General features: G+C 37.4%; 3 protein-coding genes across 5 annotated transcripts in view; 1 reads left to right on the top strand and 2 right to left on the bottom strand.

Annotated features, from left to right (window-relative positions):
- The window catches only part of bbg (big bang), a 141,210-nt gene that overhangs the window by 116,731 nt on the left and 10,812 nt on the right, over positions 1 to 13,667 (bottom strand). For all 3 annotated transcript variants that reach the window (XM_068294052.1, XM_068294051.1, XM_068294049.1), the window contains exon 2: positions 607 to 3,260. In XM_068294052.1, the coding sequence (XP_068150153.1) occupies positions 607 to 3,125 (2,519 nt within the window). In that variant the 5' untranslated portion in view covers positions 3,126 to 3,260. The remainder of the gene's footprint in view (positions 1 to 606; positions 3,261 to 13,667) is intronic.
- Positions 9,604 to 10,226, top strand: LOC137580065 (uncharacterized). Its single transcript, XM_068293979.1, is given in 2 exon segments — positions 9,604 to 9,888; positions 9,890 to 10,226. Coding segments are annotated over 2 exon segments (492 nt in total). The 3' UTR covers positions 10,097 to 10,226.
- On the bottom strand, positions 11,482 to 13,318 carry LOC137580064 (trypsin-1). Its single transcript, XM_068293978.1, has 3 exons — positions 12,916 to 13,318; positions 11,726 to 12,294; positions 11,482 to 11,658 (listed from the first exon to the last, which is right to left on the bottom strand). Exons 1-3 carry the CDS (start codon positions 13,316 to 13,318, stop codon positions 11,482 to 11,484), a joined length of 1,149 nt encoding a protein of 382 aa, XP_068150079.1.

Genomic DNA, 13,667 nt, shown 5'->3' with positions numbered 1-13,667 from the left:
GTTTCGTTCGTTCGGCGTACTATTATTATCAAAGTGAGAGTGTGGGAGAGTGAAGTAAACACACCGGCATTTGGGTCTTATCGAAACTTTTTCTTTTCGAATATATTCAGGAGAGAAGAATGTGCGAGTATGGGAGGGAGGGCAATGTATATATTATTTACTGCAAATATGACTATTGTTATTATAGTTACGTTTTTTTTTTTTTTTTTTTTTTTTTTGCAAATTTTTGCTGGTGATGAAATTGAATAGGAACTTATTGTGTGAAGGGTTTGATAAGATTGTATGTGCATACATACACACATATCCTTAGCGTCTTTGTTTAAGGTTTTAAGTTTGATTATAACGATTAGGTATAAACAAACGATTATCATATCGATGTCGACTATTTATCAAATTACTCATGGAGCTAAGAAGGTATGTGTGTAGATAGAAATGTCATAAAAGTGTATCTAACAGACAGTGGAACGCTTTTTTCGAATGTTTATATCTTCATAATAATCAGTAGCGTAATCATGTCAGTCTGTCTTCAGTATTATGTTTTCAATTCTTGTGAACTCCCGCAAATCTGTAATCGTTTAAATATAATTGTATATACAATCCACTTACCCATTTGTCAACGATTGTGGTTCCAGTGAGGAGAACTCTTCTTCAACTTCACCAATGGTGGGCAACATATTCGAATGCCAATACATATTGAAGTATGCCTCAGATGGTCCTGGGCCATTTATCAATTCGGGTGGTCCCAATTTCTCACCATCTTCGCATATATATTCCCTTTCGGCAGCATCATCCACATCATCATCACCCGTATCATCATCGGCACAATCACTACTTGAACTGGAATAGCAGGTGGTATTCTGTGTATCATCCACAACTTTCATACACTTGCCCACGACAAGAGGTGGCGGTGATTCTCTAGCCAAATCTTCCGCTTCGGCAGCTGCAGCCGCCAAAAGAGCTGTGATATCTGTAGCCACATTATCATTAGCCTTATCTTTATCCTGTTTGTGCACCAAATCGAATAGACTGGGCATTTTATCCTCCTCGAGAGTTTTACTCTCATAGGTTTGAATTTTAAAACGAATCTCCCGATTACTAGTGGGCGATGGGGTATTCACTGGTGTGGTTTTCGGTGTGGCCGGCAATCCAACGGCTGTACCATTCGATAAGTTTGAGGTATGCTGCTGTTGCTGCTGCTGCTGCTTAAAGGTCTGCATGGTCAACTTAGGCTGTTGCTGAGGCGGTGTTGTGGGTAATAATTGTAGTTTAGGTATTTGAGTTTTTTGCAAACTTTGAACTCGCTCTGGTGGTTTGGGTTTCGGTCCTTTGGGCGAACGTCCATTGTTGTTAGTGCCGCTGCTTGAACTGCAAGTGGAACTTAAGCTTTCGGTGGAGCTTTTGCTATTATTATTGTTGCTACCATTTAGCAGTAGAACAGGTATAAATGTTCGTTCCGGCGTTCTAGCTGGAGCCTCTGCTGAATTAGCTCTTTGTAACGGTGGACGTAATTGTCCCAGTGCCGTTGGACTAGACTCCTTTGATTTGCTATTACGATAGAAACCCAATTTTAAATCCGTTTCCGATTTTTGTTTTTGCAACAATCTAGGTATATTTGAATTGGCAAGTGGCGGTGAGTTAGTTAAAAGAGATTTACTCATCATTGTCGTCGTTGTCGTTGTCGGTGTCGTCGTCGACGTTGGTGTCGATGGTGATTTTTGTGTGGGCGTCGAGACGATCGGTATGCGTGACTTTGTTTGCTGAGGAGACTGCATTTTTGAAGAATTTGTTGGTGTCAATTGCAATTTAATCTCTCCCTCGGTTTTGGCTCGCGAAAAATTCATACTGGCCTTGGGTATTTTCGTCACATTTGATTCCTTAACAACATCTGTGGGTGTTGCTGGCGGCGTGTTTACAGTGGGTATCCTTGGTGGTGCCACTTCAATTGGCAGCGACTTATTGCTACTGTTGTTGCTGTTGATCGTTGCTATTTTACGTGGCATGGGTATTATGGATCTCTTTTTCGGCTCCACTGTGGCCAATTGTATCCTAGGCTTGGGTATGGGACTTTTAGCCAATTCCACATTCTCATAGACATTAATTTTTTCGGTCTTGAATTCAACATTCTCATAATTATTGCCTGGTATTATTAATTTCGGTGGCTGCTGCTGCTGTTGCTGTTGTTGCTCCAACTGAAATTCCTCTTCAAGCAATGTGAATGGCTTCAATACTTTGGCCAAATCATGACCGTTTAGACTACTTGCCACCAATTCGGTATCCGATCCCATCGAGAACTTATCAATGACTGTGGAAATTGTGCTAGCCGTATCATCCGATTCGGATTCAGCTTTTATCGACTCGGTCAATAGATTGATATAATATTCAGCATCTGGTGGAGGTGTTAAAGGTTTCTCAATAACCAATTGCACCAATTGATTATTCGGCTGTTGCTCCCTGGAATTTTGGCGTTTCACTTGTAATTTTCTTGGCGGCACGGGAGGCGGTGGTGGTGGTTGAGCATTAAGTGTGATGGAAAGTTGTTCCATTTGTTGATTTTGTTGTTGTTGCTGCTGTTGTTGTTCCTCTTCGCTGGGTGGCTTTTGACCATGGCCATTTCGAACAATCAATTTAATGGCCACGTTATCTTTGAGACAACGGACACAATCGATGCGTGTCATTTGGGAGACATCATGGCCATCAATATTGAGTATTTCATCTCCCTCACGCAAATGACCCCAACTGGTGGCCACTTTGGAGGCAGGACTATCGGCTGCGCAGGATTGTATGTAAAGTTTTTGCACCAACTCTGTGTTCCGTGTACCACCCTGGAATTTTAAACCGAACCCCAATCTCTCACCAGGTAAACGATATAGGATGACATTCTCCGATTCATCCAGATTCTGTGGTACTTCCTGTTGCTGCTTCTGTTGCTGCTCATGTTGCTGCTGCAGTAGCTCCATCTCATTGATGGTCAGCACTGTGATAAATGAAGAATCTTCGGCAACAGAGCTTTGCCGTTTGACTAGCTGGTTCTTCAACTGGTTTGTGTCTTTGGTGGACGATGTTGGATCGTCGACTTCAACAACAGTTATATAGTCATCATTCGCACCAGTTGATGTGAAGGCCATAGTGAACTGTTGAAAAGCTCTCCAAAGCCCGACTCACCACAAAACGGAAACCGATCACTTGAGCTTTGTGCTTTAACCAAAAGGTGATAAAGACTGTTGCCCTTGGTTCTTGTCTTTGCTAAGATGTTGCCACAACTGAAAGAATAAAGAGGGAGAATAAGAAATTAAAAAAGTTAATTAATTATTTATATAAATTTAAATTTCAAACAGAACAGTAGAGTAAAAAAATTATGAACAAATAATAAATAATATAGCACTTTCGAAGTATATTTATATATGTATTTATATCAGCCTTATATCCGATCAACTGAGACGATATAGACACGTATTTGTAAATCTCAAATACAGTTATTTATATCTATTAATATTATTTATTTAGTAAAATTTAAAATAATACAAATTTCTTAAAAATTTCTCACCTGGTTAAATAGGCAAATAATCGATTTTGTTTAATAAGTATTAAAAAAGCATTAACCAATATCATAAATAAGCTTTAATTGATGGCCTGAAAACGAATGCAGTAAATAATAGCTACGAATAATGAAATTTCTCATAATACCCTTAAACTATTTAGCCGCAAAGACTAAGAATATTTGGGTTAAGCACATTAGAATGAAACATTTTATTGTTGTTGTTTAGTTGAGCTAAGTTTTTGGGTTAACATTAGCTTATTTAACTGTAGTTTAAGTATAGAGTTTTGTGATCTTTATACTCTTATTTCAAATTATCTGAATAAAGACTTATTTGATCTTCTATAAAATTTAAAGAAAACAATTCGTTCATCCATTAATCCATTCATCTTTGTATCCTTCACACAGTGTCTCTCCTTTTTTTCATCTAACTAATGGCATAGTGTTTGTCTTCAGGGAATTCTCCTCTTTCGTTCTCTGTCTCTCTTTTTTGTTTACTGTCAACAGAGTTGGAGAGCTGGAAAAATTTTTATTTATGCCGCTTTGTAGCGCCCGAAAAATTCTCGGCAGCGGCACCTGTCAGTCAACACTTGAAGCATAGCAAAAAAAAAAAAAAACAGAAAAAACAAGAAGAACAAAAAACAGTTAGATAAAAGGGGAAACTGAGAGGTGTTTTTTTTTCTTATTTTGGGGCCGAGGGACCAAAACTGGACATGGGCAAGAAGAAGATGAACGACAACTGGCTGGTCTGAGAGACAGACTGACTGACTGACTGGCAGCTCTATGGCAACCGTTGACGACGTCCAACATCGTGGCCCATAGAAGGCAAACAATATGCGCTGACAGGGATAGCTTCCGCTTCACTACGGACTGACTGACACACATTTTACACAGATCTCCCTCCCTCCACCACGAGAGAGAGAGACTGAGACACCGAGATGGCGACAGATAGATTTAGAGAGAGAGAGAGAAGAGAGAGTGATGGAGATTGAAGTGCCCCTCTTACTTTTGGGGTGCTGTTTGAGTTTGTTATTGCTTCTGTCTAATTGAAGTCGAGTGTGTGTGTGTGTGTGTGTGTCTGTGTGTACATTTTGTGTAACTTTGAGACCATTTGATCTGACAGTAAACTCTGAGATTTTAGTCGGGCAACTTTGACATTATGCGCCACAAATTGTTGATAATACCACGACTTGATACACATAAGAGAATGAGGGGCAAGATATATATATATATCACAATCCAAGTTAAGAAACTGGCTCCTTCTACTTGGTTTTCTGCTTTTTTTTTTTTTCTTCTTCGCCTGCCTGTCTGCCACAATGTCTAAAGGTAACAATTTATATAATGAAACTGATTTCAAATTTTTGTACGCGAGCTTTGTTCGTCGTCGTCGTTGCCATTGGTAATTACCGGGTTACCGGCTAAAAAGAAGGAAAAACGAAAGAAAAAAACACTATAAGACGACCATCAGTAAGAAACAACAGTTATAAGAAAAAGAACACAAAAAAAAAAAAAAAACAAAACTTTAAAAAAGGCACCAAAAAAGAAAAAAAAAACTACAAAAATAAATACGACATAAGAGGAAAGTCGGAATATTTAGTAGTTACAATGACGCGTTAATGCCCTTTTTTGGGTATGAATATTTTCAATAATTTCATATAATTACTCTTGCTTAATACAAAAACTGAACTGGAATAACTTGATAGGAAAATATAATAAGGAGATATACATATACAATGTATTTCATTTCCTTGAAAATGCTGTTAATGACTGTTTTGTCTATTGGCATCAGTTGCCCGTGGGACTAATTTTTATAAACTTTAAGCTGTGCCTTTTTGAATTAGTATCATCAACAATTTGTCAATTACTTTTATTTATTTTTGACTTTTTGTTTTAAAGCGCTTAACAAGGGCCCAATTCCAATTACAAGATAAATCAACTATCAATGATCATTAACGAGGTGGCCACTGGCTAACCTTGCGGTCATATTGACTCTCTAATGACCACAAACATTACCAACTCTTTGGTTTACTTTAGGCCAAGTGCATTCGGTGGCCTAATGACTATGTACTTATTGGTTGTAGTTGACTTATGGGTTTTTAAGTTGATTATGTTTTTACTCTTGACAAATACTGTTCGGATTGCCAATCAACTAAAGATACCCATTCGATATCAAAGTGTATAAGCGAAAATTGAAACAAGTTTAAGAACTCAACCTAAACCAACTGGTGGTGTTGGTGGTGCTGGTCACCTGTCCAGTCAAGCTCCGTTCGAATACTTTTCGATTACTATCCCAAAAAAGAAAACCAAAAGAAGAAAAAAAAAACACAGGAAACATGTATTTGTGCCAAAGTCGAAGAAGAACCGCAACATGATTTTGCAACTTTCTTGGCCTGTTGCAGTTTTTTTTTTCGGGTTTTTTTCTTTTTGTTGTTGTTTCTTTGAGATACAACAAAACCCGTCGCTAAATCATCTGTTGATGCTACACACACACACACAACTAAAAACTCACCTGACGGGGCAAGTTTTGTGGGAGTCTCATGGGTTGCTGCAAGATTTGAAAAATCTTTGGAATTTTTTCTTGTTTCTACAGTTTTTTTTTTTTTTGTGTGTGTGTGTGTTATTTTTCTTCTTTTTTTTTTGCACTCGTTGATTCTTTTTTGTTTTTGTTGTTGTGTTGGGGATGTTGTTGTTGTTGTTGCAAGTTCGTTTTGATAAAAAGAAAGTTGACATAAATTGTAAAGTTGCAGGAAGGAAATAATTCGAGTTTTTCGGTTTTTGTTTTTGGCAAGTTTTGTGTGGGATTTTTTTGTCAATGTGTGTGTGTGTGTGGTGTTGTGTTGAAATAAAATGCATTTGAAAGTTTGGTGAAACAAGTTAATCGTCTTTGTTTCTTAACTTTTATTTCAGTCTCTTTTCCATTGGACTGAGTTATGTTTTAGTTACACACTGAGATAGAAAGAGAGAGAAAGAGAGAGAGAGCGTGAGATGGAGGAGGGCAGGGCGGTCAGAGGCTGAGATAAATATGGGTAGGCGATAAAATGACAAGAGCCATGATAAGTGGATTGCTTTTGGAATAAGTTAAGAGTGATATATAGTATTGCCGGCTATGGAGCAGTTAGGAAATCTATTTCCCCCAGCTCACACTCACACACACACACACGCAGTTTGTTAACTAAATTATGGAGCCACAGAAGCTTTCAGCGTAAATTTTTATGGTAAAAGTTTAAATTAAACAGGGCTGACTTAACTTCACTTGCCGGCTAAAACTAACTAACTAACTAATTAAGCTACTTTGTAAGAGAACAAATGCAAAAATTTCAAAATATTTATTTTCAATTCCACTCAAAAGTCGCAAAACATACATATATAAAATGATAAATCCAAGGAAAGTTCAGTACATTTTTTAATATACATAAATTTAAATAACAACATATTTGCAATTGTCCTTAAAAGTGATCATTTAATGTGAATTGAGTGCAAGAATGAAATTTGTATCATTATCTTTTGAATGAGCTATGGTCAATGATTTGTTATTTATTTTATTTATTATTTTTTATTCATGTGTATATTCATTTATTTATATTAAGAAAATAGTTAAAGCCAAAACTACAGTGCGACATCGATAGATGCGATGGCTTTCGACTGGTGCATGTTAAGATTCGATTCATTCATTCGCTTAGTTTTAAGTATATTTTTTGGAGTAATATTCTCAGGTTTTACTTGATCTGAATTAGGCAATAACAAGCTTAAATACCAAGATTTATTCCAGTCAATAGAGGTTTTGAAGTTAATACGCACACATGGATATGGCTATATCGACTAGGCTTGATACGCTGACACGGGGCTAGTGTTACGATCTGTTACGAGGCTCTTTTAAGGCAAGTGTTACGATCAATATTGTAAGAATATTTTAACCCGAGATGAATGAAAAGGTGTTACCCCTCTTGACCTCCTGCTTAGACCAGCGACGGAGAGGTCATTCATACCCGAGAAAACTGCACGACCTTCGAATACGAAACATAAAGCTTCAGAGGTAACATCATGGGTGCTATACAACTGTCCAAAAGTATTGGATACGCCGCCCCAATCACCAGACCTCAACTCCAATCGAGAATTTGTGGAGTGATATCTCGGCTTACAACAAAGACTTTAGGAAATTGGCAAAAATTACACTGAAAAAATTATGAAAATGGGGTATCAATGGGTATCAAAATAAATATTTAAGAAGCTTCATGTTTTAGATAATGTTGGTACAATGCTTTACATATCCGAAAAACCGAATATTAATGTGGCCCGAATTTCCCCCTTTTGCTTTGTTTTTGTTAATTTTTTTTTTTTTGTTTTAAAATAAATACTGTGATGCTGTACCTCAATGAAGAGGTAATGAATCCACCTATAATGTACCATTTTTCGTTCTTTTAAATCATTAATTTACTAAGACTTTTCAATGTCATTAATTTAAGCAAAGTTATAATAATTTATCTTAAGGGCTTCGGAAGTTACAATGATGTTGTTATGAACAATAATAAAAATTTATCATAAATCTTTAGAAAATATAAATAGAGACATCGATAAAACAAGCAAGTATAAAATAAAGTGAAAGTTCATTATGATGGTAAAGCAATATCAAAAACTGTTTACAAATGTTTCTAAGGGGTTGGAGTTTGAAATCATTTTAAAATTCTTATAATGGCCATCAATTTGAAATTTGTATGGCGATTTATGTATGTTTTTCATTTCCTTTTCACTTACCGCATTTGGTAATTTCATTAACAAATTTACTAAAAACTCGCTCACAATCATCATTTTGATAAAATGTGCTTTAAATGCTTTTTAATTAAAAACATTTATGCAAATTGCGCACAAAAGCAGCAGCAGCAGCAACAACAACGGCAAACATAGCAAATAGCAATTACAACAATAGCAACAAACGCTAAGTGCGCTTGTGAACAAAAGTGCACTACAACCTCTTTCTCATATCCCCCACCTCACCCTCATCCATACTACTGTCACTCTTCCCTCTTAGTGTTGTCGGTTGTGTCTCCTTCATAGCAAAGTTTCACACCATTTGCTATGCGACTGACCGCAGCTCATTATCTTTACTGACGCTACGCAAATTATGGGAAACTAGCGCAACACAGTGGCCCCCTCTGCCCCTGTCCCGCCGCACTACCAACTAAACCACCTTGCCCCACAATGCTCTTCATCATGATAAAAAGTCAATGCTTATGCTAATTTTCTTTTATTTTTTTGCCTTGGCACTTCCTTCCCCTCGCACCACGAATGCATTTTAATTGCACTTTTTCCTGCTAACCAAGAAGAAAAACATTAAAAAAAAAAAAAAAAAAAAAAAAGTGCACAACTAATAACTGAGCAATTTATTAAAATGTTTTGCGGTGTGCCACTGCCACTGGGAGAGAAAAAAGAAGGAGAAGGAAAGGGGGAGGAATGGAGGGGAGGCATTGCCGTAAGGTGTTTTGTATACTTTGTTGTTGGTCTCGGTTTTGGCATTAGTTTGCTGGTAATTTGATTATAAAGCAAAGTCTCCTCGGTTTATATTTTTTTTTTTTTTTTTTTTTCGTGCTATTTTGGCCAAATGATCAGCGAGGCGTGAAAATTTCTCTAACCAAGTCGCTGTTGGGCGATTTATGTGAGAATTATGTTAAATTAGCCAACGAAGCGTGCGGACAATAACAAAAAAAAATACAAAAATACAAAAACAAAAAATCTGTCAGAAGAAGAGTTTTGCAAATTAAAAACTTCAAAACCCAAAAAAACTCAACCTAAGACCAATGTCAAAAACTTTTTCAAATTAGGCCAAGTTTTTTTGTAATATCAAATCAAAAGTTATTAAAGAATGTTATCTTTCAAGGTAAACTTAAGTAAAAACAGAGTTTTTCAATATTTAACATAAGGTTTTTTTCTCTCCGTTTTTCTCTCTTGATCTTTGCCTTTTAGTTCAAAAAGTTTATTTTTGATTTATTGATTTTCTTCAATCCAGTCTCAACAGACCTTAAAAAAAGAAGATATAATTCGTAAATTTATCAAGCGAAGAGAAATTATTGGCAATGTCATCTGAAACCAAAGATAAGATTGGCAATCTGCTCGATGTCCTTTATATAGAACTGATGCATCTTGTGGAAGAACAAGTATTGGCCCAAATCCATCGGGATGTCAATCAATCTCGTGCCCTCTTGATGCTGGCCAAGATTAGATTACAGCAAGGTAATCAATGTATTGCGGCTGCGGCTCAACTGCCATGTTCACGACCCTACAAATCGCTAATACGGCTAGTTCAAGAGGTCATGCCTTGGGGCATGGCTTGGAAATTACTAAGACATCAGATCGAACCGTCTCGGGGGTTATGTCCAACCATTGGGAAACATGTTTGGTTCACTGGTGTCATGTGGCTTGCATGTGGCCACTCAAAAATGGATGGCTTGTGTGGATCAACTATTGAATGTGGTCAATGTCAATGGTGAGCTAAGAGCCACATTAAACTCCATACAGAAACTCAAATGGATCATTGGCAAAAAGAAAAAGACGAAAACGAAGACGTAGACGAAAGACGAGGAGAATAAGGCTGTTTAGAAGGCAACGTCATAAAAGAGTGGCCAATAAGAAGACAGCAAATCCGATTACAACTGGCAGCAGCAATTAGATCTATAAATAGGATACAACTTCACCGATCGCCACCGACCGCACTCCGCTCCGCGCCGTCAGACCATTAATTTTCTCTGCAATTCATTTATATGTATCAATAATTAAATGAAGTCTTAAAATGGCTCTGCATTGAACGCAAACAAAGAGAATGAAACTAAAACACGAACAATGCAAGAAAATTCAACAAAGCGCAAAATAATTCAATCATTCAATTATTGGAAAAATTGAGAAAAAACAAATGAAAAATCGTTTAATTAAATAAAATCAAAACTTTAAATTTTAGTTTGAGAAACTTTTTCAGCTAAACAGAGCTTAGTTTAGCCACAGAAATAAATGTCGTAAGTTTAAACTTTAACAAAAAATAGTCAAAGATGTTGGCAGAGTTAACAATTTTTATATTAAGCTAGCTTTTAATCGATCATTACGATTGAATTAAAGTTTTAAGTGTAGTAAGTAGCGGGATCTACCAATTTTTGCGGCAATTTGATTAGTTTCACAAAGTGATTCCAGTTTTGATTTTCCTCAGTGCATAATATGGCATGGGCACGGGCACGGGCAACGATTTGCCGCAGTCTAGTTAAAAATAAAATCAAATGCCAACCGTTGCAGCAGCAACTGCAACTGCAACAACAACAACATTGACAACATTGTCGATTGTCCGCCGCCGCCCCACACACACTTTCCGACCCCTTCCCGCTTGCCACACATTTGTTGCGCCATGCTTTATTTTATTTTATCCTAGACAAGTGCGGCGGCAATTATGCGGCATTTTCTTTAGTCGCAAACTAGTTTTCTCTAGATATCTAGAGTTGCCACAACCACAACAACAACAACAACAAAATACCAGAAATAACAAGAAAATCCATTAAATTGTGTTCGGCTTTCATGGGAAATAAAGGGATTGAGATAATGTTGTTGTTGTTACAATTTTTTTTCTTCTTGTTTGTCTTAGCAGTTGTCGTTGTTGTTGCTGCTGCTGCTGCTGAAGTTGTTGGTATTGGCAAAGTCGTTGACAAGTTTCTGATAACAATGTGTCAGCAGCAAGAGCAACAGCAACAGCAGCAGCAGCAAACGTCCTTGGCTTCGTTTGTTCGCCAAGAGATGACTTTGCCAAAAAGTGAAAGACAAAGTACTTAAACCAGCAACTGGAATAATATACATACCACTGCTGCCACCAAAGAGGACAAGGTCAAAATCACAAAAGTAAAATACACAGGCACACAGGCAACAACTGTAGGTTAATCAGTTTTCTATTGGAAAATTTTAATCAAATATTCGAATTCTTAATTCTCGCAATAGCATGAGTCTCGGGTATTTGCCGCTATCCAGTCCAAATAGCGGCTGGTGCGAGTATAAACACCTGGAGCATCGGGTTTGGCACAACCATAACCAAAGGAAACAACTCCAGCTTGACGGAATATCCTCTGATCGCGTACGATTAAAGGACCTCCACTATCACCCTATATAACAAAATAGAATAAGTATTACTTTACCTTCTGTCTTCGTTTACTTTATCTGTTGTCATACCTGACAAGCATCGCGTCCACCACTTCGAACATAACCAGCACATAGCATTGTATCCACAATCATGCTTCTATAGGATGTGGCACGACATTGGGCATTCGTTATTATCGGCACTGTAGTCTCTTGCAGTACACTAGATGTTGAGCCACCCTCCTGACTTAGACCCCAGCCGGCCACAATGGCCTTTTGGAAATCGAAATTCTGTAGAAAATTGCTGGGCAAACATATCGGACGCATTACATCCACCAAGGCAACTGGCTGAGCCAACCTCAATAGGGCTATATCGTGGACCAATGTAACTGGATTATAACCAGCGTGGGCATTAGCAAATGCCACAGCACGTGTGATACCCAAATGTGTTGAACTTCTATCGAGTTGCAGCAAACGCACTGAGACTCCATTCATATCCATGCCATGGACACAATGGGCAGCCGTTAAAACATAGCGATCATTGATCAAAGTGCCACCACAAAACAGGAATGTTCCCCTGATAATTTGAGCTATCCATGGATATTTATTTGTACGCACCTGAGTGCCGCCCACAATACGATTTACATTTGGCACCCCGCAGGCTGTATATAGAAGAGAGATCATTAGGAATCTTGGGTCGTGAATTGGTCGTGGGAAGTCGGAGAAAAGTTGCTTGAGCTCCAAACAAAAAAAAAACTTATTAAGATGTCTAAATCTATTAACAATTACCTTAAACATGTTTTTGATCATTTTATGCTGTGAAATACGATTAAAATTTTCAATTTTTTAAGAGATAAGCTAAACTAAACTTGTTTATATTTTGAATATGCTTCATTTTTGAAACATTGGCAATTGATTGTTGTAGTTGTAAGTAAACCTATATAAACTAAGCTGTATAAGCTAAATTGATAAATTCATTTAAAAATTTTAAATATGATAATTTAAAGACCATAATCGATTCTTTTTTACTTGCTCCACAAAACCCTAGATGGTTTCACGATTTAGCACAAATTTCAATCAAAACAAAATGAAAAAAAAAACCATCGTGTTTTTGTTGAACGAATAACTCCCTCTAATTACATATATGCATGTACGTACATACATATATATCCTGGTTTAGTTTGAGTCTACCTTTTGAATTCCCTGGAGCTCACTTTGGCTTTTTGTCTTTCTTTCCCCCGTTGGTTGCTTGTCAGCTTATATTTTGCCCCCCTTCTACTCACTGCAACTGGCACAGCGATTAACGCGAAACGCCTTAGCATCTCCAACGCCCTCTAGAGGCGGCGATGAGGCAACTATCGTGGAGTCCAATGGAGTCTCATTGCCAAGCGGAGCTGAAGCAGCTGAAACGCCCAAGACATTCGATAAGATTTGCTGCTTATGTCCCTCAATCAGATCATCAATGAAATCCGATTGCACTCCAGGCGGTGGACCATCGGAATTGGTAGTGGTGCTGGAGCTGGTGCTTCCATTGACTATTGGCAATGGAGGTAAACGTGCGGGTTTTGGATAGAAGTAACCACGTTTTGGTCCATTATAACCAAAGGTGGTCAAAGCTGAAACCGTCGAACCGGCCAAGTAAAGGCAACATAGTACAAAAATCAATGTTGGCGTATAGAATTTCATTCTTTTCACGAGAACCGCACAAAACGCTTAGCAGAAGTAAACTGTCTGTGGTGAATTGGCTTTAACGCCTTTATATACAAGTATTTATAATCATTTTTATAGATCTATATATACATATAAAGCTATTAGATCCTAATGGGTGAGCACTAAAAATGCCAATCACAAAATTTTTTATCAGACAACAAACGAAATTTGTTTTTTTAAGTCCGCAGAGAGTTTGCATATTTTCAAGCCCTTTAGCATCAATTGACCCAAATTCACGATTTTAAACTCATCTGTCAATATATTTTATAGATATAGTTATTTTTGTTTCTAGTTATGCTAAAAAGGCCGCACAAGCTCACAATTC

The sequence above is a fragment of the Drosophila tropicalis genome, unplaced genomic scaffold (genome assembly GCF_018151085.1).
Source record: "Drosophila tropicalis isolate 14030-0801.00 unplaced genomic scaffold, ASM1815108v1 contig_805, whole genome shotgun sequence".
Classification (NCBI taxonomy): domain Eukaryota; kingdom Metazoa; phylum Arthropoda; class Insecta; order Diptera; family Drosophilidae; genus Drosophila; species Drosophila tropicalis.
Note: the sequence above shows the minus strand (reverse complement) of the source record. Positions and strands in the feature narration are given on the sequence as shown.